Here is a 20,078-nt window from a genome sequence, read left to right on the forward strand (position 1 = left end):
ATCCTGACACCAGGCAGACCAGTCCTAAGACTAACATCTTAATGCTGAGTACCAGGCTCTAACCACTTTGGCCACTGGAGCAGTCGGCGCCTTTAAGATTTTTAGGTCATTGGTTGAAACACAGACTGGACAGTATTTAGATTCCTTGGCCAGCAATTGAACCACAGACTGGACAGTTTAAAGATTTCTAGGTAAGTGGTTGAACCGCATTTAAGATTTGTAAGCCAGCACTTGAACCACAGACTGGACAGTATTAAGATTTCTAGACTGGAGAATTTAACAATTTTTGGGCCACATATTGAATCATGGACAGGAGAATTCAGTGATCCCTGATTATCATATAGTAAAAGATATATGTAATTTATTTTGGGAGGTATTATTTTTTTTGTGTCAGTGCGGAGAGTATATGGATTAGAAAGAGCATCCTATTGGCCCACAAATGGATCCTCATTTGTCTGGCTTTAAATTCATGGTTTGTGGCCTGACCAGTTAAAATGAATTCATATTACCTAATTCATTTGATAATCCATTTAATGGTTTGTTGATTTCACTCTTCTGGTTAATATCACATGAATTTCATTATAAATGTTTAGAATTAATTTTTATGGTCGTTTTCTTGTGCTCTTTAATTTCAGATATGAAGCCCATTACAACATTACTCATCAGCATGTTTGCAGTATATGTCACAAAATCATGCCTTCTTCTCACCTGTTGGAGATCCACATCCTGGAGACACATGACAACATGTTCGGCCTTCTGGCTGCCAGTAAAAATATGGTGAGAAATAGACATCCAAATATTTCAACTTGATATTCCAGTAATAAATTATTTAGTTACATTCATTTAGCTTTTTACAATTTGTGAATGGAGAAAACTATTGACAATTGACAATTTTTCTTTTCTAGTTATTGTTATTACCTATACTGCAATCATTGAGCCAGGGAAGAAGAAGTAACTGCAGTACTTTTAAGTTTCATTTGTAATTTTTATATTATGGGTGATTTTTGTGAAATGATTGACCCAGTACCTGCCATTTTGCCCAGATATGCATAGAAAGCTACATGGCACTTAGTAATTTTGTATTCTGAGTACATTGTACTATGGTCCTTTTGTATCTATTTAAGGGCAGTGTAAAACAGTTTCAGCATAGTATTTTCAAGCTTTTAATGTCAGTTTCTTGATTATTTATGTCTACAGTTACATTCAGTCTATGAAATTCCCATTGTTGCAACCAAGATGAGCCTTTGCACAAAGTAGACACCATGTCCTGCAAAAAATGAAATTGAATGCATGTGGTGCAAACAATTAACAAGGCACCTTCTTTAACCAGTTGTTGAATGTCAGAATTGCTCAGTTTTCCTTCTTTCTTTTTTTTTAAAAAGAACAAAATCGGTCATGTGATCTGTTCTAGTTTTATTGGTTGCCATGCTCCATTTTCCCTCATTCTCCTAATTCCATATATTAAAATTTTTTGGATTGTCTGGAGATTATCAATATGCTCTGTATATCCCATAATAGTTTTTGGTCAGTAGGAGCATTATCTGCATTTTCCTTGAAGTCAAGAAAGAAACCTTGCATGTAATTTGTCTAGTACCCAGACTTTTTCCACTATGCTTCACTTCATGACAAAGGTATGGGTATCATATTTGCCAGCCTATAAGACGATCTTTTTTACCAGAAAATTTTAGCTTCATCTTATACTCTGAATTGAACCGCTTCGGTGGCCTAGTGGTTAGAGCATCCGCCTCGGATGTGGGAGGTCGTGGGTTCGATCCCTGGCCGAGTCATTCCAGAGACTTAAAAAATGGTACTAACAGCTGCCTCGCTTGGCATTCAGCATTAAGAGGTTAGTGTTAGGACTGGTTGGCCTGGTGTCAGGATAATGTGACTGGGTGGGACATCATGCTACATGTCTGCGGCATGATGCCCCAGTGCTAGACATCACTATAAACTGCCACATTGCAGACATCGTAGCAATATGACAAAAAATTGTTAATGCTATGTTAAAAATCAAAATCACGTCACATCACACATATACTCCGAATTGACTTGTATATGGATTATGTCATCTGAAATGCTTTATCCTAAGTCATGTAATTTTTTGTTTGGAAAAAACCTCTCCAAAAGTACGAAAAATAATGTGTAAAAATATTTCATTTTGGGGAAGAGGTTGTGTATGAAAAAATATAGGACCCCACAGTGAGAAGGAATTTAAACAATTACATGATTGTCAGTATTAAAAATTAATGTACATCAGCTGTAATTGTGCTAAAACAGCATGCACTAGTAACATACATTGTTTGTAATATGCATTTTTAAATTTGATTGCACATATGTGCATTAGAATTGACAAGTCAGAAGATGAATAATCATGACAAAGACATATTCCATAACATTTGTCTTATTGTAACTCATGATCAAATAAAATTATGCCCCACTGAGAGAGAGAGAGAGAGATGTCTTGATGATTGGTATCTGTATTGTTCACTTACCTGATGACTGTGATCTTACTTATGTACTAGTGCAATACCATATTCCATTATCAATTAATAACACTAGGTAAGCAATTCCTTCTAGTTTTAGTTACCACTTCCATTGTCCAAGAATCGCATAGCTTTGTAGTGGTATTTACATGCTAATTAAATATGCCACAGCAGTAGTCAAGTTTTCCAAGCTAATGCTTGTTTGAGGTCAAGATTCGGCAGATCAGATCAGATCAGTGAGGCTTGCAATAAGGAAGTAAGGCTTCCGGTAGGTGTTATAGATATTGTAATGTATAATGAAAGGAAATGTCTGGTGATTACTCATGTCAAGTTCTAAACCAGTGACATTGTTTGAATTTGCTGATAGAATTTACAGCAAATTAAAGTAACATCTAGCATGAGCAAAGATCAAAAACAGTTGCCACCAAACTACATGAGGAGTACGTGCATTTAAAACAAATAATATTATTTGTTGAGAATGGAGAGGTCGTTATACTTGCAAAGAAAATTAGCATGTGAAATGGTCATTCTTGGGATTTAACCTAAATGGAGTCTATATGGATATTACTTTTGTGAATATTTAAACCATGAAGGAGTTTGTTATGTATTTTCATAGTTTACATTTACTGTTTAATTTTTTTTTTTATGTTTACTCTCTTTGACAAAAGCTTCAGTCAAATAGGGCAATAAGGTATAAAAAAAACATGAAGGACTAAAATCTCTCTTCTCTCTCTTAAATACTGGGCCATATTTTATTTTGATCATGAAGTGCAAGAAGAAAAATGCAGTGGAATACATATGCATCTCTCTCTTGTTCTCTATTCACACAAAAAACTGTGAATAAAGCATTTTAGCATTGGCCGCCATGTATAGCCTATCGTGTGCTGAAAAATGGCGTTAAACCTCACAACAACATTTTAGCATTGATGATGCAATTTCCCTATTGCTGTTAATCTGGAATAGCATACAGTGCTACTTTTAATATTTATGAAACTGGAAGTTATTATAGTTCAATTCCACACATCGTCACAAGTTTTATCCTATTTGTAACTCAATAAATTTTCATGTCAGCGTCATTATATGTAGCTAAAAGTATGTAATACATTTAAAATACTGTTTGTGAAACAAATTAGGTACTTTTAGTTACATTTAATGATCCTGACCAGAAAGGTTACTGAGTTAAAATAGGAACAAGTTCACGATGCTACTTGGAACGAAATAAAAAAGTCGAAGCCGAGGTATTGATCTGGCCTTGTCTTATACTCAACATTGACTTACATGTGGATGAAGAATGAAGAATTTACAAAATTTGATCATTTTACTTTTACTTTGCGTTGACATATAGGCAGGCAAATACAGTAGTAGACATGGTCAGGATACAAGACTGATGTTATTCATCACCATTGAGACCTGTATTAGGAACTGTCGTTTTTTGCATGGCACAGTATGGTTCTTTGCATGGCACAGTATGGTGGCAGGAGGAGATAGTCACAGTTGTCTGCCTTTTTTGGTGCACTCTTCTGGAGACAAGTCATGAAAGCCATCAAATGTACATGCACTCTTAGAGTTACATCTGAGGTTTCTCTTTTTGACTTTACAGGAAAGGCTGAGCAATGCTCTGATTGATTGAGTAGTTAAGAATATGTTTAGCATCCAAGTGAAATTTAATAGTCCTGAAAATTTTTCAACAGAATCAAGTAACATACAGAGGTAACTTTTGTTCTTGTAATAGTAGCATTGTTAACTAACAAAAAACAGAAAAGAAAAAAACTAATGTAGTCTCTGCAATTGTTATAACATATGCTTTCAGTCACATGATATAACCTTATATGCTGTGCCATTTATCATTTGTAAAGGCAGCTAACTTTTGCCACATGGATAACTGATGGGGGTATCATTCTAAAATCATGAAAGCAGTAAAAATGGCTGCAGATAGTATGACAGTAGTGAACAAGCTCATAAAGCACACATAAACTAAGACAAAAGTTAATAGAAAGTGAAAGTTCAAATGAAGAACTGGATTGAACAATGGCAGAAGAAAAGAAATTAAATATCATAACCTCAAGAAAGTGCTTGAAAACAACTTTGAAAAGACATATCTGTAATGTTGACAGGGCATACAGGTGTAGACTTTGATTGCATCCATGTTGTTAGAATATGACCAGAGGCATACAAGTATAGACTTAGACAACTCCCATGCTGTTAGATTATGATCAGAGGCATACAAGCATAGACTTTGACTACTCACATGCTGTTAGAGTATGACCAGAGGCATACAAGTTTAGACTTTGACTACTCACATGCTGTTAGAGTACAACCAGAGGCATACAAGCATAGACTTTGACTACTCACATGCTTTTAGAGTATGACCAGAGGCATACAAGCATAGACTTTGACTACTCACATGCTGTTAGAGTATGACCAGAGGCATACAAGCATAGACTTTGACTACTCACATGCTGTTAAAGTTTGACCAGTCATACATATGTAGATTTCAACTTCTTCCATGCTATTAGAGTATGGCCAGAGGCATCAAAAAAAGAATCCTAAAGTAAAGATGGTTATTTATTTATTATCTCATTCTATTTTGGGATTTGCCTATTATGTTTACACCTTTCAAATGAAGAGCACCAATTACTCCCCTTTTCTGTCAGATAGGCAGAAATACTGGATTCCTGTCAAAATGTCATACAAAAAGAAAGATTGAAGTATTGAAATTTCATGAATTTGTAGCTTAATCAAGAGCAAAATTATTTACCTGTTGAGGTTTATATGCTGATTGCTTGTAAAAGTAAAGAGGTTTATTGCACATTTTGTCCTGTAAAAATACCAGGAGAGGACTTGTTTCCCAATTATATCACCCATCTTCAATAGTAGCCTATTTTTGAGGTTACATTGGTCCCCCACTTGACCATCAGTCACTTACTTTATATTGCTTTAAACCCTTTGCACTAGTGAGATTATGTTTAGAAGTATCCCTTCCAGATGACCACCCCATTTAGCTGGTAAATCAGTGCAAAAATCTGTCAAATTTACTTAAGGAACCTTATAGACAGCAATCACAAAAATATTGATTGATCTTTCAAAATGCGAATAAAGCAGCAAACTTTAACCCATAAAAAGAAGGCTAGTAATCCGATTATCCTTTTGGCTGTAATAATTTTCTTAGCTGTCAGATTTTGTCACTTTGATAATTACTGGCTATTTTTACCACTGATAATTACTAAGATGACAAGCTAACTGCAGAGAAGCACAGTATCGTTCAACTCAAAGTCAGCATAACATCCAATTGCCATAAACTAAACTAAAATGGTATGTTAACCAGAGTTCATACCGTCTTTGAAGGTCTTTTTGAGTTTGGGGAAAATGAGGTAGCATTTTCAAGGTCTTGAAAGTTTGGGAAAATGGAGCAGATTACCCTGAGGTCTTTAAAAGTCTTTGAAAAATGAAATAAAATCAAATTTTTTAATTTCTTTCCATAATCACAAATAAAATTGTACAAGGTTGTTAGATTTGGATGCACATAGTCCAGTTTTCCTGGTTTCTTTCTTTTGATGACCCGTTCAGTTTCATTGCCACTGCAAAAACAAACGAGCATTTGTTTGGCCATCCAAAGTTGGCCTTGGTGGTGACTTCAATAACACATGCACTCTTCATCAAAGCAAGCTGGCTACTACACCCTTCATCAAAGGAAGTCAGCACCATAACTATTTTCAGCATGTTTTTTGTTTTCTAATTTCCTCAGAATTATGTATGAAGCAGGAAGAGAAGTAGAGTCCTGATGTGACTTAATATTGACTCGGTATGGAAAATTAGTGGATGAAGTTATCCAATCGTACATTCGTCCCTTGAAATGCTTCAATAGAACAATGACAGCCTTGATGAAGTGTTTTATTCTGTCCTTTCCAAAGGAATGGAATATGTTGAACTTTGGAATGTTCTCCAGAAAATGTTGTTGTTGTCACGTGGGCAGAGGATTTTCTGTCAACAAACAGGTATCTGTTGAGAACCTCAGCAGAGAAAGCCTCAGAGCTCAAAGGCTAATAAATGAGAATGGCAGTTGGACCTTTGGAAATCATCGTTAGCAATGAAATGATGACATATGCCTCCTCTGCAAGACATAAGTACCATGCCTATCTGGATAAGAAGAAAGCAGAGGAGAAGGATGAGAAGAAAATCAGAAAAGGAAAGAAACAGGAGTTAGCCATGAATGAAGTGGAAGAACTTAAAGCCAAAAAGCTGCATCTTGAAGCTGGCATTGCCAGCCTACAGCTTCCTCTGTTCAGAAGAAGCAGAGTTAAAAGGACTCTTTGTGCTTGTCACAGAGTCAAATGCTCTTAGGAGAAGAACAGAGGAAAAGATGACAGCGATGGCTTCTCTTTCCAAAATGATTGAAGAGAAAAAACAGCAACTATAATAATACATTTAAAGCAGTGCTGATGTCTGTTAAGAGAACAGTTTATTTTTTATTAAATCTGATGCATAGGTTACATATTTCGGAAATAACATTGAATGTTAACCTATCTTCCAGATCATTATAAAGCAGTTTTAGGAAATTAATTCTAGTTTGAATTTTGTCATTAAACAATTTTGTAGCATTTTGCATTCGTTGTTTTCTCATATATCCTGTATACAATATGTTAGCGAAAATATGTCTTGGAAATCTCTGTTTGTGGTCTTTGAAAGTTTGGGAAAAGTCTTTGAATTTATCATTCAGAGTTCATTATGAACCCTGTTAACTGCTATGGCTCTTCTCTCTTAGATTATGAAAGGGTACCAGACTGAAACCAGTCTATCAAATGGCAACTAAGAAATGTGCTTGAAAAGGGTACCAGACTGAAACCAGTCTATCAAATGGCAACTAAGAAATGTGCTTGAAAAGGGTACCAGACTGAAACCAGTCTATCAAATGGCAACTAAGAAATGTGCTTGAAAAGGTACCAGACTGAGCATTTCTTGTCATAGCTTGAAATTGTCTCTAAAGGAATAAGTTGTTGTCAAAAAGTGCAAAATGTCATCAGACTTTCTACGTTCAGAAGGATAAATGAAACCTTTTCATCAAAATGAATAGAAGGAGAGCCCTTTGATAACTGCTGAGAAATTTGATGACTGAAAGGTTCAGATAAACAGTATCAATAATATATTATACAGTAGAGTGTAAATGGAATGGGTCGACAATGTTTGTTCCCTGATTTTGTTGATAAAGTGGTTTTTCACCTTGGCTGAAGATTATTCATAGTTATTTAAAATAACATTGATATAAGAACACATTGATTCCATAAAACATGCCTGTGATATTTAAATGAAGACATAAGAGATTTTAAAATTAGTAACTTTCATACACTGTTTAATTATTGTTCACATCAGTGTGATCTCTCTATAGGGCTACTATCCTGTAGTAAAAGGGCTGGCCTTATAAGGTGTCCACTCTGCTGTCTTTTGCAACAACAAAGTCTTACAATAAAATTGCTGCATCAGACTAAGGAATAAATGAAAATTTTCATAAATTTGAATGATTATTCCTTTTGTTTTTTATACTATTTGGCTCTAAGGTTAAATAAAACAGATGCATTAAGCAACAGTTTGAAACATTTTAAATTTAGACCACTCTAAACTTACTTCTGTTCATTTCCCTCGAACTTACATTATTTTGATTGGAGAGATAAAGACACTTTATCAAGTTTGGTGTATATCCAGTCTTTGTTAGTGACAGTGAAATGTTCATAAACAATCAGTTTCACCAAGATAGAACAACAATTTATTAGGGACATCATTACATTATTATGGGATAGTCAGGATAATTTGAAGTTCATACATGTTACCACAAATGATGCTTCAGTGATTTTATCTGTACAGGCAATTAGTACTTGGCTTTAGGTGATTTTATCTGTACAGGCAGTCAGCACTTGGCCTTCAGTGATTTTATCTGTACAGACAGTCAGTACATGGCCTTCATTGATTTTATCTGTACAGGAAGTCAATATTTGGCTTTCTCCAACTACTTTGCAGGTAGTGCAGGATACATCAATTTCATTACCTTAATCTATAAACAGTGAAACAGGCATTCAAGTTCCCTCACAATTATTAGATCCTACTCGGATGAGTGAAACTTAACATTGCAGGCTTGGACTAAAGTTTCCTAACTGTCCTTGTTTTTTCTACATCATCTGCCAGGAATACAGCTCTGACATAAGGTGAAAATTGTCTTCAGAAGATTCTACTTTTCAGTTGCTTCCACCATCTTAACAGTTACTGACACTTTGGGACTGAGTACAGCATTAATTACAAGTTCCAAGCATCTTCAATGTATTGTATCACAAATGCCTTCTCCGTTTTTCCATTTGGATACCTGTGAGTTGATTTGCAACATGTTGACCATGAGATCAACTTTGCGTCCAGTATTTATGACAATCCTCAGTATGCAGACTACAGTTTACATGCTTCCACTCTGAATCTCACTGGAATATGTGGGAACATACTCATAGGAAGGTCCATGTCATAACATAGAGGCACAACATACTATAGCCATAATTGCAGCTAGAACTAATAACAGGTGGAAAAATATACTGTGCTGTTTATGTCCACCTTACACACCAATCATGACCCAAGATACACTCACAACCTTCATCATCTATTCACTTCCATAATGATCAGTTTGACGGAATTCACACATTCCACATCTCATCATGAAGCATTTCAGTGAACTGAAATGGTACTCATATTTGTCACAGTTATGATAATGATTTTGATAACTGTGAAATCAGTGTTCATCAGTGTTACACTGGACTATCATTGCAAGATTGTTTTATTTTTATGGCCTGGAGAGTGTACAAATTTAAATAAAGTAGTCATGCACATCAAACTGGACAAATTGTGAGTACCATAAATTGAAATCATTAATAAATTAATCCCTTCTCCAGTAAACTAAACTATGATTTTTTGTGATCAAGTAATTCAACATTTCCAAAACTTGATATCAGGAGTTCTTGTAACCACAGTTATTTTCAATGGCAGATTTCCCATTGATAACATCAATGTGGATGTAGTCAGTTTTGGTCTTTTTGCCTATAATAGCACTGCAGAAAATGGTATTCTGTTAAATTCCTGAGCCAGTCCAATTGATATTGCAGATTTAGGGCATTTGTCATCATATTTGGATTTGTCAAGTCAAGATTGTGTGAAACATTCATATTTTCAGAGTATAATAATATTAATTAATTTATAAAACATTATTCAAGCTAGAACATTGTCACAGTCATACATCAGTTTCTGTTGATGATTGAGACTTTGAGAAAAAAGTTCATAATTTTTTTTAGTACACAATATTTTCAGTCAAAGAGAAAAGTATTTTTTTTTAATGTCTGGATATTTATATAAATGGCTGTTTTCTGTTGCAGTACCAGTGCTTGCTGGAGTCTTGTACTGAAAAGTTCTCCACTGCATGCTCAAGACGTGAGCACATGAAGAATGTTCACAAGTATCCTGCCAACTTCAGATTTGACAGAAAAAAACAAGACAGGTAATCCCTGGATTTTGTTTTTCATTCATATTGATAATTACCTATGATTAACTCTCAGGCTGCATTTCATACCCTTCATACTGAATTTACTCATTTCCTGTGGAAATAATTTCATTATCAACTTTGCAGATTTTGTCCTTATTTCCATATAGTTATACAATGTTTTATATTTAAAAGAATGTTGTTAATGTAGTAAAATTATTAACACATCGTTTACAAATTCAGATCTTTCATTTTATTCAACCGCTCCGGTGGCCTAGTGGTTAGAGTGTCTGCCCCTGATGTGCTAGGTCATGGGTTCGATCCCCAGCCGAGTCATACCAAAGACTTACAAAAATGGTACTAACGGCTGCCTCACTTGGCGCTCAGCATTAAGAGTTAGTGTTAGGACTGGTTGGCCTGGTGTCAACATAATGTGACTGGGTGGGACATCATGCTCCATGTCTGTGGCATGATGCCTCAGTGTTATACATCATATAAACTGTCACACTGCAGACATTGTAGAGATATGACTGAAAAATTGTTAAAGCTACATTAAAAATCCAGATCACACACACACACCAGATCATTTTATTCAGTGTATGAAAACACACCAAAAAATGAAAATACAAAACATTGTGATCACTAACAGCTTTTCAACTTTCCCTAAAGTAAGGATTCTATGTCAGTTTAAATCTCAGCCAGGTGATGGACTGAGGCTGCATGTCTTGAAGTTTGCTCTGGGTTGTTTCCAGGGCTGATAATACTGGATGTCTATTGTGATAAAACATTCTAGGAAGAAATTTGGGTGATGCAATTGAGATGCATTACTTTTTATTTTTTTAAATTTTGTTTTAGTCGATATGAAGCATTCCTACATAAGTGAAGTATTATTTAAACAAATTGGCAAATTAACTTGTGATTTAAGTAGTATAAATGTGTTAAAAATGCTGTTAAAACCCACAAAAACAAACAAAGCAGCTTTGATTAAGTGTTAATTCAGGAATGTAGGTTAGCTGTGAAATAGAGATGAAGTCCAATTGCTTACTCTTTCATCTTAGGAACCCTTAGCTGTTAACACATTAACCCCTGGAGGTTTTTGTCGTTTTCGCCTGAAATTTGAGTAGGAAACACATTTTGAAAGCTATTTCTGAATACGTCCTAAGACATTAACTTCCAGGTTATTTTCCAATAACCTAATGCATAACTGTGTTAGAAACCTAATTTTTAATTGGCTATTTGACTCGTGCATGAGCAAAAGGGTAAAAATCGGAGGTTTTTTTCTTCTTGTTTTTGCATAACGGACCCATTATTTTCGTATCGAGACCACTCTTTATTCCAAATGCCCATCTTATCCTACTTTTTGCAAAGGTTTATCTGTCTGCTTGTAGTTCATACTGGTCTGTCTTAGATCTGAGACAAAAAAGTCGAAAATTCGGACACAAAATCAGATTCCAGCCATGGGAGAATTTTGGGTGGAAAAAAAATCGGGTCCAAAAAATTAGGTTTTTCCATCTGTATTTTTTAATGCAACTAGAACTTCCAGATTATTTGGTATCATTGTAGAGCTACATCTGTCTACCTTTCTATAATACCACCCACTTTAGTGTATCATACATGACCTTGATGCTACAGAGCTCGGCAGTAGGCTACTACCTCCTGCCACATTAACTCGTCGCCAGGGGTTAATGTTTTAAGGTATCATCGAACACATGTACACTTGCATGGACTTGGTCCCCTCTTAATCCGTGAACAGTGTGAATATTGTTGTCCATGTACATAAGTCTGTCTGTCTCAGCGGTGATGGAGTTTGTCATTGTTTTTCTTCCCACACAGCTTAGAGGATTTTAATAAACTTTTTTCAGAAATTGAAAAATAAAGTATTTTAAAAAATGGGGTGGGGTGAGTTTGTCATGGTTTCTCATATATGGCGAAGGCCTTTATTGAAACTCTTTAGGCCAGATATGTGATTGGTATAGCAGTGTTATAAGGTTTTACTTTTTCATCAGACTCATGTCTTGTTATTTGCTGCTCCTTCTTAATGGATGATAGCATCAGTGTTGGGGATTTTACTAAATGTCTTCTTCTGACATCTGGTTGGTCCTAAATGAAAATAGTGCCATACAGACGTCCATTATGGCCACTACAGCGGTTATCTCCAAAATCTTGTTATCACTACTCCTGAATGGTCATATCAGCATGGGGATTTCACTGAAAGACTTCTTGTGATGTCGACTTAGTCCTCAATAAAAATGGTACAGATCTGACTTCCAATATGGCTGCCACAATGGCCATCTTGTCGTTGCTTCTCCTAGATTGCTGGTCGTACATACCTGCCATATTACCAGACAGTGTTTGTGTGGAGAGGGGTGAGACTCAAAAAGTGTTTTGAAGTCTCAATGGGTGTGGTGTCAGTGCACATGACCAAAAAAAGTGATGCTGTCCAGTTGAGGATAAGCATAAGCCTGCATACTGCTCCAGTGGCCTAGTGGTTAGAGCATCTGCCTTGGATGCAGGATGTCGTGGGTTTGATCCCCGGCGGAGTCATACCAAAGACTTACAAAATGGTACTAACAGCTGCCTCGCTTGGCGCTCAGCATTAAGAGGTTAGTGTTAGGGCTATAAACTGTCACACTGCAGACATTGTAGCGATATGACTGAAAAATTGTTAAAGCTACGTTAAAAATCCAAATCACACACACACTTGTAGCTGACCATGTCCAAAATCAAGTTTATTGTCTACCTGACCAGAATCATTGATTTTTTTTTAAATTCTGTAATCAACTTATACATAGTTTATATTTCTCTATGAGTGTAGGTTAAATATTAAGATTGTTATCTTAGACTGAGTCAAGGACTTTATGTTTATTATGTTCTTTAGTATGATTTTATTAACAGACCTAATTATAACTCAGAATTGTCTAGAAATTAAAATTTGGACCTTTTCTAGGTCATTCTTTTGTGTCTTAGTTTTTTGGTATAATATTGTTTACTGGAAAAATGATTTATTCCTGCAATAACATCTAATATCAGAAATCAGCCTTATTGTTTGTCCAGTTTTTCATTTGGGCTGGAATTTATTTATTCAGCTTATTTATTCTCTAGAATTATAAAATACTTAATAATATTTTTGGACAGAGACATTAACTTGGAACTATAGTACAGATAAGGACTTCATGGATTATATTGTTGTGATTCATCAAAAGGCTGTTGGCATTTCATTATACTACAGGCCATTGGTACATTCAGGACTAAAGGCCACTATGGGCACATCAGCACCTTCAGTTTTGGATTTTATTTGAAGTACCACTAAAGTTTATTCAGAACTTAATTCATCTGGACTTTTGTTAGAAATTCACAATACCAATTGTATTCTAGGGATTTTACAAACCTTGTTGCTTCTCATGCTTTTCTGTTATTTATTTTAAGACCATTGAGTCATAATAAATGTCATACATTTGTGCTGTCACTAATATACAAATGTACCACAAGTGTCTTGCCATGCAAATCAAGCAGATGTCCATCATGGTCTGTAGGAGAAAACTTAAGTTGGGACCATTGCAAGGCCAAAGTTATATTTTCAGGCCATCCCATCACAGCCCTGATCAAGGTCTCTTGTCAATGATATATCCAAGGACCAGTAATTCAGTTGTGGTGTTGGGTGTTGGTTTTTAGATGCAGGTTGTGATTTTAGATTCTTTGGATTTTTTGGATTTGTTCCCTGGCAGAAATTCTTGGATGGTTTGATTCATATGATTTCATACATGCCCATGGGTTTGCCAGTGACATGCCAACCATGTTCTTTTCCATCAATGATTTTTTTTGCCACTCAAAAAGTAGTGGTTTATTATGGGCAGACCACCAAATGGGGTTGAGTGAATGTTAGGCCAAGTGTAATATACACACAGTTGAGCCAGTTTGATTTAGAGAGAAAATCCAGGTGGGGCTGCCATAGTGCATGGAAAAATTATTTTAAATTCTGGTTTGGTTGTACTTATTGACACCATTGTGGTGGTATATTGTGTTTTATTAACAACCAGGCACTGCATTGCTTGATTGATTTCTGTTGAGCAACTGAGTGACCTTGATGAATTATTGCAATTGCAAAATTGTCAATTGTTACTGTTATTTACTCAAATACACATCATTGATAATTTCATCTATTGGTACATGATGCACATCAGCATCCATGATGCATGTGATGAGTAATTGCTAATGAATTCCCATGGCTTTGTTAATTACTTCTGTGCAAGTGTTAGTCAACCACAGTGAACCAAGAAGTGTTTCTAAGTGATCCACCAATGGGATGGGCGATGCACTTGTGTGTGTGACTCTCAAGTGGCCCCATTTATTTCTTTGCACCACTGCATTTTTTGTGTGCACCGATGTCAGATTTTTCTTTGCATTGCTCTCAGTTGTTTTCTTTGTCACAGCCAGGCCACCAACGACCTTCTCAGTGCTCAAAGGTGCATCCATAAACCCTTTCTCAACTTCCAATTTTGTGGTAGGATCAGGATACAACCAAGCTCGATACTTGTTAATACTGGATATGAATTTTACATACTGTGGAGAATTTTTTTTATCACCCTTGGTTCCTGATAAACCCAACTGATCCACTCACCAGGTCTAAATTGATGATAAACAGTGATCAAAGAAACATTTTTTTAGACACAGGCCCTGGGCTGTTGACTAAAATAAACTCACAATTCCTGAATGAAATTCCACAAGCCTGGACTAAAACATTTCCCCTATTTTAATATTGTCACACAATGTTGCAATAGCTACAGTTTAAATATAAATTCAGTAGGGTTCAAAGGTGTTTGAAGGTAATGCAAGTGTCATTAGTGTTCATCACTACACTGGTGTGCTTCACAAAGTAAAAGCCTTAGAGTTCTGAAATTTATTTTTGTTGGGCTTTGCTGATTGCTATATGCTTCCTAAAATGGCTTTAGAAATTAATTACACTTGAATACTATTCCGACAACTGAAATGATCATGCTTTGCATTCTATATATGCAGTAAAATCTGACTTCAAAGAGATGCTGCTGTTCACAAACTTGTCAAAAATATCATACATATGGCTTAAACATTCTCATCGAAGGCAATAATATGTAATAACTTTTGTTCTTGTACATGCACCTAGCATCTCTTTGATTTACCCAAAATGGGTTGTTCCTTTTCCTGGTCCTGCCTATGCAAATTAGCACAGTAGGCTCATCCACTGCAGCCTTCAAACACATCTCACTAGCTATTGTCAGCCAATTAAGTAATATGTCAAATAGTGGTTTATATCTGACATCTTTGCCATTGATTGCCGCTATTTAAACTACCCAAGGGATAGTTTTACATCAGCTCCAATCATGACTGTTTACTGTTTATACATGCTACATGTAACAGGCTTATACTAATAGTGGTGGGGGGTTTGGGGGGGAGGGGTTTGAAGATTACTGAAAATTGTGTTTTCTCAAAACATGACCATGTCAGGGTGTTGGGAGTACAGAATCATAATTTTAGCTTGACATGCCAAGCTTCAATCTGATTTAAATCAGATCTCAATTTCATTTAGGGCAGTGGTGATTTGATTTGGATTGCACTGTGTTATGACAGTTATGTCAACATCTTAAAAGTACATTTACAAATTTCATCAGTGCAATCAAAGCTTGTTGAAAATATTTTCATTTCTCTAACTTTGCTGAACTTGTTTCAGCTATACTTGGTGTCATGCAAATTAGCATGAAGGTCTTTCAGATTTGTGTCATGCAGATTAGCATGAAGGTTTTTCAGATTTGTGCAAATAATGCAGATCTGACATCATATCTTTCTAACATTACCAATAATATCCCAAAACTTGAAACATCTTCTCAGATGTCACTAAACAAAATTTGAGCAAGTTTTAAAGACAGCATCCTTGCATGAGGATCTTTCAATTTTGTATAAGTGATAGCCTTATTTCATCAAATGTGGCCACTAAAAATAGAACAACTAGTCAAAAACTGTTCTAAAGAGTTTTATCAAATTTGGCACATGATGCTGTTCCACCATAAAATACTGTATGGCCACTATTACTAAAAATAGACAAACCTTTATATGACTTCTTATTAGAATGCGTTTGACAGAATTGCCTAAATTTACAGAAAGCATCTTGGTGTAAATAAAGACTTTTCATATTTGTAGAAATTATGCCAATTCAGCATTAGATATGTCCGCTGCTGTTCAATATATAAAAATAAACATTTAAATGACTTCTCAAAAAACCACTGTACAGATCTTAACCAAATCTTACAGAAAGTATTTTTACTTGAAGGCTTTTCAGTTTTGCAGAGATGATAACACATCTTATAGCTTTCAACCCCAGTACAAACATACTGACTGCTTATGACAAAAATACTGATTTTCAGGAACAAATACTGATTTGTTAAAATTTTAATGCATATGTAACTATTTACAACATATACAACTGTCAGTAAAGGAGAGTAGTAATTTAATTATTTAATGTCAAATTACATATGTAGTTCTCTTGCACCTTCTGAATGGGCACCCTGTTCCATACTGCTCCCCTTAAGAAGTGCAACACACTCAGATACAGGTTGTTTATTGGAGCCTTTTCCACACCTTGTTGTTTCAGTCATTATCGATTTCATTGTACCATTTTTAATTGATAGTCTGAATTCTGTGTGATTTTTTTTATTAATTGTTTTTATTCTAGCACATGAGTAATCCTTTGCAATTGTACTGTCTAGAAAAAGTGCAAAATAATCACCAGCAACACTAGCTACTTAAAGAGGATGGTTCATTTCTAAAAGAAATTTAGTAAAATGAACTTCTGATTGAATTACATTAAGGTTCTCTGGTATTTATAAACATTGTCACTTCAGGCTGTGTTGTTGATGAAGAATAACAACAACAGTTAAATTTAGAAATTTTTTTTAAACACACTGAACACTGCTGGACATGTTTTGACCAAGTATTGCAAAAAATATCCTGGCAAGAAGGCCATTCAATTTTAAAAATGTCAGGAAGCGTCATACGAATCTTTATTTCCTTGCCAACTGCCTTGGCATTTGACTACTGTGTGTGTCAGCCAGCTTGACCAACTGCCTTGGCATTTGACTATTGTGTGTGTGTCAGCCAGCTTGGCCAACTGCCTTGGCATTTGACTATGTGTGTGTGTCAGCCAGCTTGGCCAACTGCCTTGGCATTTGACTATTGTGTGTTTGTCAGCCAGCTTGAGCAACTGCCTTTGCATTTGACTATGTGTTGTGTCAGCCAGCTTGGCCAACTGCCTTGGCATTTGACTGTGTGTCAGCCAACTGCCTTTGCATTTGAATATGTGTGTGTGTCAGCCTGCTTGGCCAACTGCCTTGGCATTTGACTATTGTGTGTGTGTGTCTGCTTGACCAACTGCCTTTGAATTTGCTTGACCAACTGCCTTTGCATTTGACTATTGTGTGTGTCAGCCAGCTTGGCCATCTGCCTTGGCATTTGACTACTGTGTGTGTGTCAGCCTGCTTGGCCAACTGCCTTGGCATTTGACTGTGTGTGTCAGCCTGCTTGGCCAACTGCCTTGGCATTTGACTATTGTGTGTGTGTCAGCCTGCTTGGCCAACTGCCTTGGCATTTGACTATTGTGTGTGTGTCAGCCAGCTTGACCAACTGCCTTTGAATTTACTTGACTAACTGCCTTTGCATTCGACTATTGTGTGTGTCAGCCAGCTTGGCCATCTGCCTTGGCATTTAACTACTGTGTGTGTGTCAGCTGGCTTGGCCAACTGCCTTGGCATTTGACAATGTGTGTGTCAGCCGGCTTGGCCAACTGCCTTGGCATTTGACAATGTGTGTGTGTCAGCCAGCTTGACCAACTGCCTTTGAATTTGCTTGACTAACTGCCTTTGCATTTGACTATTGTGTGTGTCAGCTGTCTTGGCATTTGTCTACTGTGTGTGTGTCAGCCAGCTTGACCAACTGCCTTTGCATTTGACAATGTGTGTGTGTCAGCCAGCTTGACCAACTGCCTTTGCATTTGACAATGGGTGTGTGTCAGCTGGCTTGGCCAACTGCCTTGGCATTTGACTGTTGTGTGTGTCAGCCAGCTTGGCTAGCTGCCTTTGCATTTGACTATGTGTGTCAGCCAGCTTGACCAACTGCCTTGGCATTTGAGTGTTGTGCGTGTGTGTCAGCCAGCTTGACCAACTGTCTTGGCATTTGGCTGTTTAGTGTATTTCAGCCAGCTTGACCAACTGCCTTTGCATTTGACTGTGTGTGTGTCAGTCTGCTTGGCCAACTGCCTTGGCATTTGACTATTGTGTGTGTTGTTGTTGTTGTTGTGGGGTTTAACGCCATTTTTCAGCACGATAGGCTATACATGGCGGCCAGTATTAATGGTGGAGGAAGAACCCGGAAAACCCCGGAAAGAACCACCGACCCACGAGAAGCTACTGGCAAGCTTTCTCACATGCCCACATTGGCACTGTTGTGTGTGTGTCAGCCGGTTTGACCAACTGCCTTGGCATTTGACTATTGTGTGTGTGTCAGCCATTTTGACCAACTGCCTTTGCATTTGACTATGTGTGTGTGTGTGTGTGTGTGTCAACTGGCTTGGCCAACTGCCTTGGCATTTGACTGTTATGTGTGTGTCAGCCAGCTTGGCCAACTGCCTTTGCATTTGACAATGTGTGTGTGTGTCAGCCAGCTTGACCAACTGCCTTGGCATTTGAGTGTTGTGTGTGTGTGTCAGCCAGCTCGACTAACTGTCTTGGCATTTGGCTGTTAAGTGTATTTCAGCCAGCTTGACCAACTGCCTTTGCATTGGACTGTGTGTGTGTGTCAGCCAGCTTGACCAACTTCCTTGGCATTCGACTGTTGTGTGTGTGTGTCAGCCAGCCTTACCAAAAATGCCTTGGCATTTGACTATAGTGTGTGTGTGTGTCAGCCAGCTTGGCCAACTGCCTTGACATTTGACTGTTGTCTGTGTGTCAGCCAGCTTGACCAACTGCCTTGGCATTTGACTCTGTGTGTGTGTCAGCCAGCTTGACCAACTGCTTTGGTATTTTGGCTGTTAAGTGAATTCCAGCCAGTTTGACCAACTGCCTTGACATTTGACTACTGTGTGTGTGTGTGTCAGCTAGCTTGACCAACTGCCTTGGCATTTGACTTTTGTGTGTGTGTCAGCCAGCTTGACCAACTGCCTTGGAATTTGACTGTTGTGTGTGTGCGTGTCAGCCAGCTTGACCAACTGCCTTTGCATTTGACTGTGTGTGTGTCAGTCTGCTTGGCCAACTGCCTTGGCATTTGACTGTTGTGTGTGTGTGTGTCAGCCAGCTTGACCAACTGCCTTTGCATTTGACTGTGTGTGTGTCAGTCTGCTTGGCCAACTGCCTTGGCATTTGACTATTGTGTGTGTGTCAGCCGGTTTGACCAACTGCCTTGGCATTTGACTATTGTGTGTGTGTCAGCCATTTTGACCAACTGCCTTTGCATTTGACTATGTGTGTGTGTGTGTGTCAACTGGCTTGGCCAACTGCCTTGGCATTTGACTGTTATGTGTGTGTCAGCCAGCTTGGCCAACTGCCTTTGCATTTGACAATGTGTGTGTGTGTCAGCCAGCTTGACCAACTGCCTTGGCATTTGAGTGTTGTGTGTGTGTGTCAGCCAGCTCGACCAACTGTCTTGGCATTTGGCTGTTAAGTGTATTTCAGCCAGCTTGACCAACTGCCTTTGCATTGGACTGTGTGTGTGTGTCAGCCAGCTTGACCAATTTCCTTGGCATTCGACTGTTGTGTGTGTGTGTCAGCCAGCCTTACCAAAAATGCCTTGGCATTTGACTAGTGTGTGTGTGTGTGTCAGCCAGCTTGGCCAACTGCTTTTGCATTTGACTATAGTGTGTGTGTGTCAGCCAGCTTGGCCAACTGCCTTGACATTTGACTGTTGTCTGTGTGTCAGCCAGCTTGACCAACTGCCTTGGCATTTGACTCTGTGTGTGTGTCAGCCAGCTTGACCAACTGCTTTGGCATTTCGGCTGTTAAGTGAATTCCAGCCAGTTTGACCAACTGCCTTGACATTTGACTACTGTGTGTGTGTGTGTCAGCTAGCTTGACCAA

At 37.4% G+C, this 20,078-nt stretch overlaps 1 protein-coding gene across 2 annotated transcripts in view; it reads left to right on the forward strand.

Annotated features, from left to right (window-relative positions):
- The window catches only part of LOC149778460 (uncharacterized), a 42,499-nt gene that overhangs the window by 13,999 nt on the left and 8,422 nt on the right, over positions 1–20,078 (forward strand). For both annotated transcript variants that reach the window (XM_089939301.1, XM_089939300.1), the window contains exons 4-5: positions 636–777; positions 9,881–10,002. In XM_089939301.1, coding sequence (XP_089795427.1) covers positions 636–777; positions 9,881–10,002 — 264 coding nt within the window. The remainder of the gene's footprint in view (positions 1–635; positions 778–9,880; positions 10,003–20,078) is intronic.

This window comes from Sinohyriopsis cumingii, chromosome 17 (genome assembly GCF_028554795.1).
Source record: "Sinohyriopsis cumingii isolate HCF-2022 chromosome 17, ASM2855479v2, whole genome shotgun sequence".
NCBI lineage: Eukaryota > Metazoa > Mollusca > Bivalvia > Unionida > Unionidae > Sinohyriopsis > Sinohyriopsis cumingii.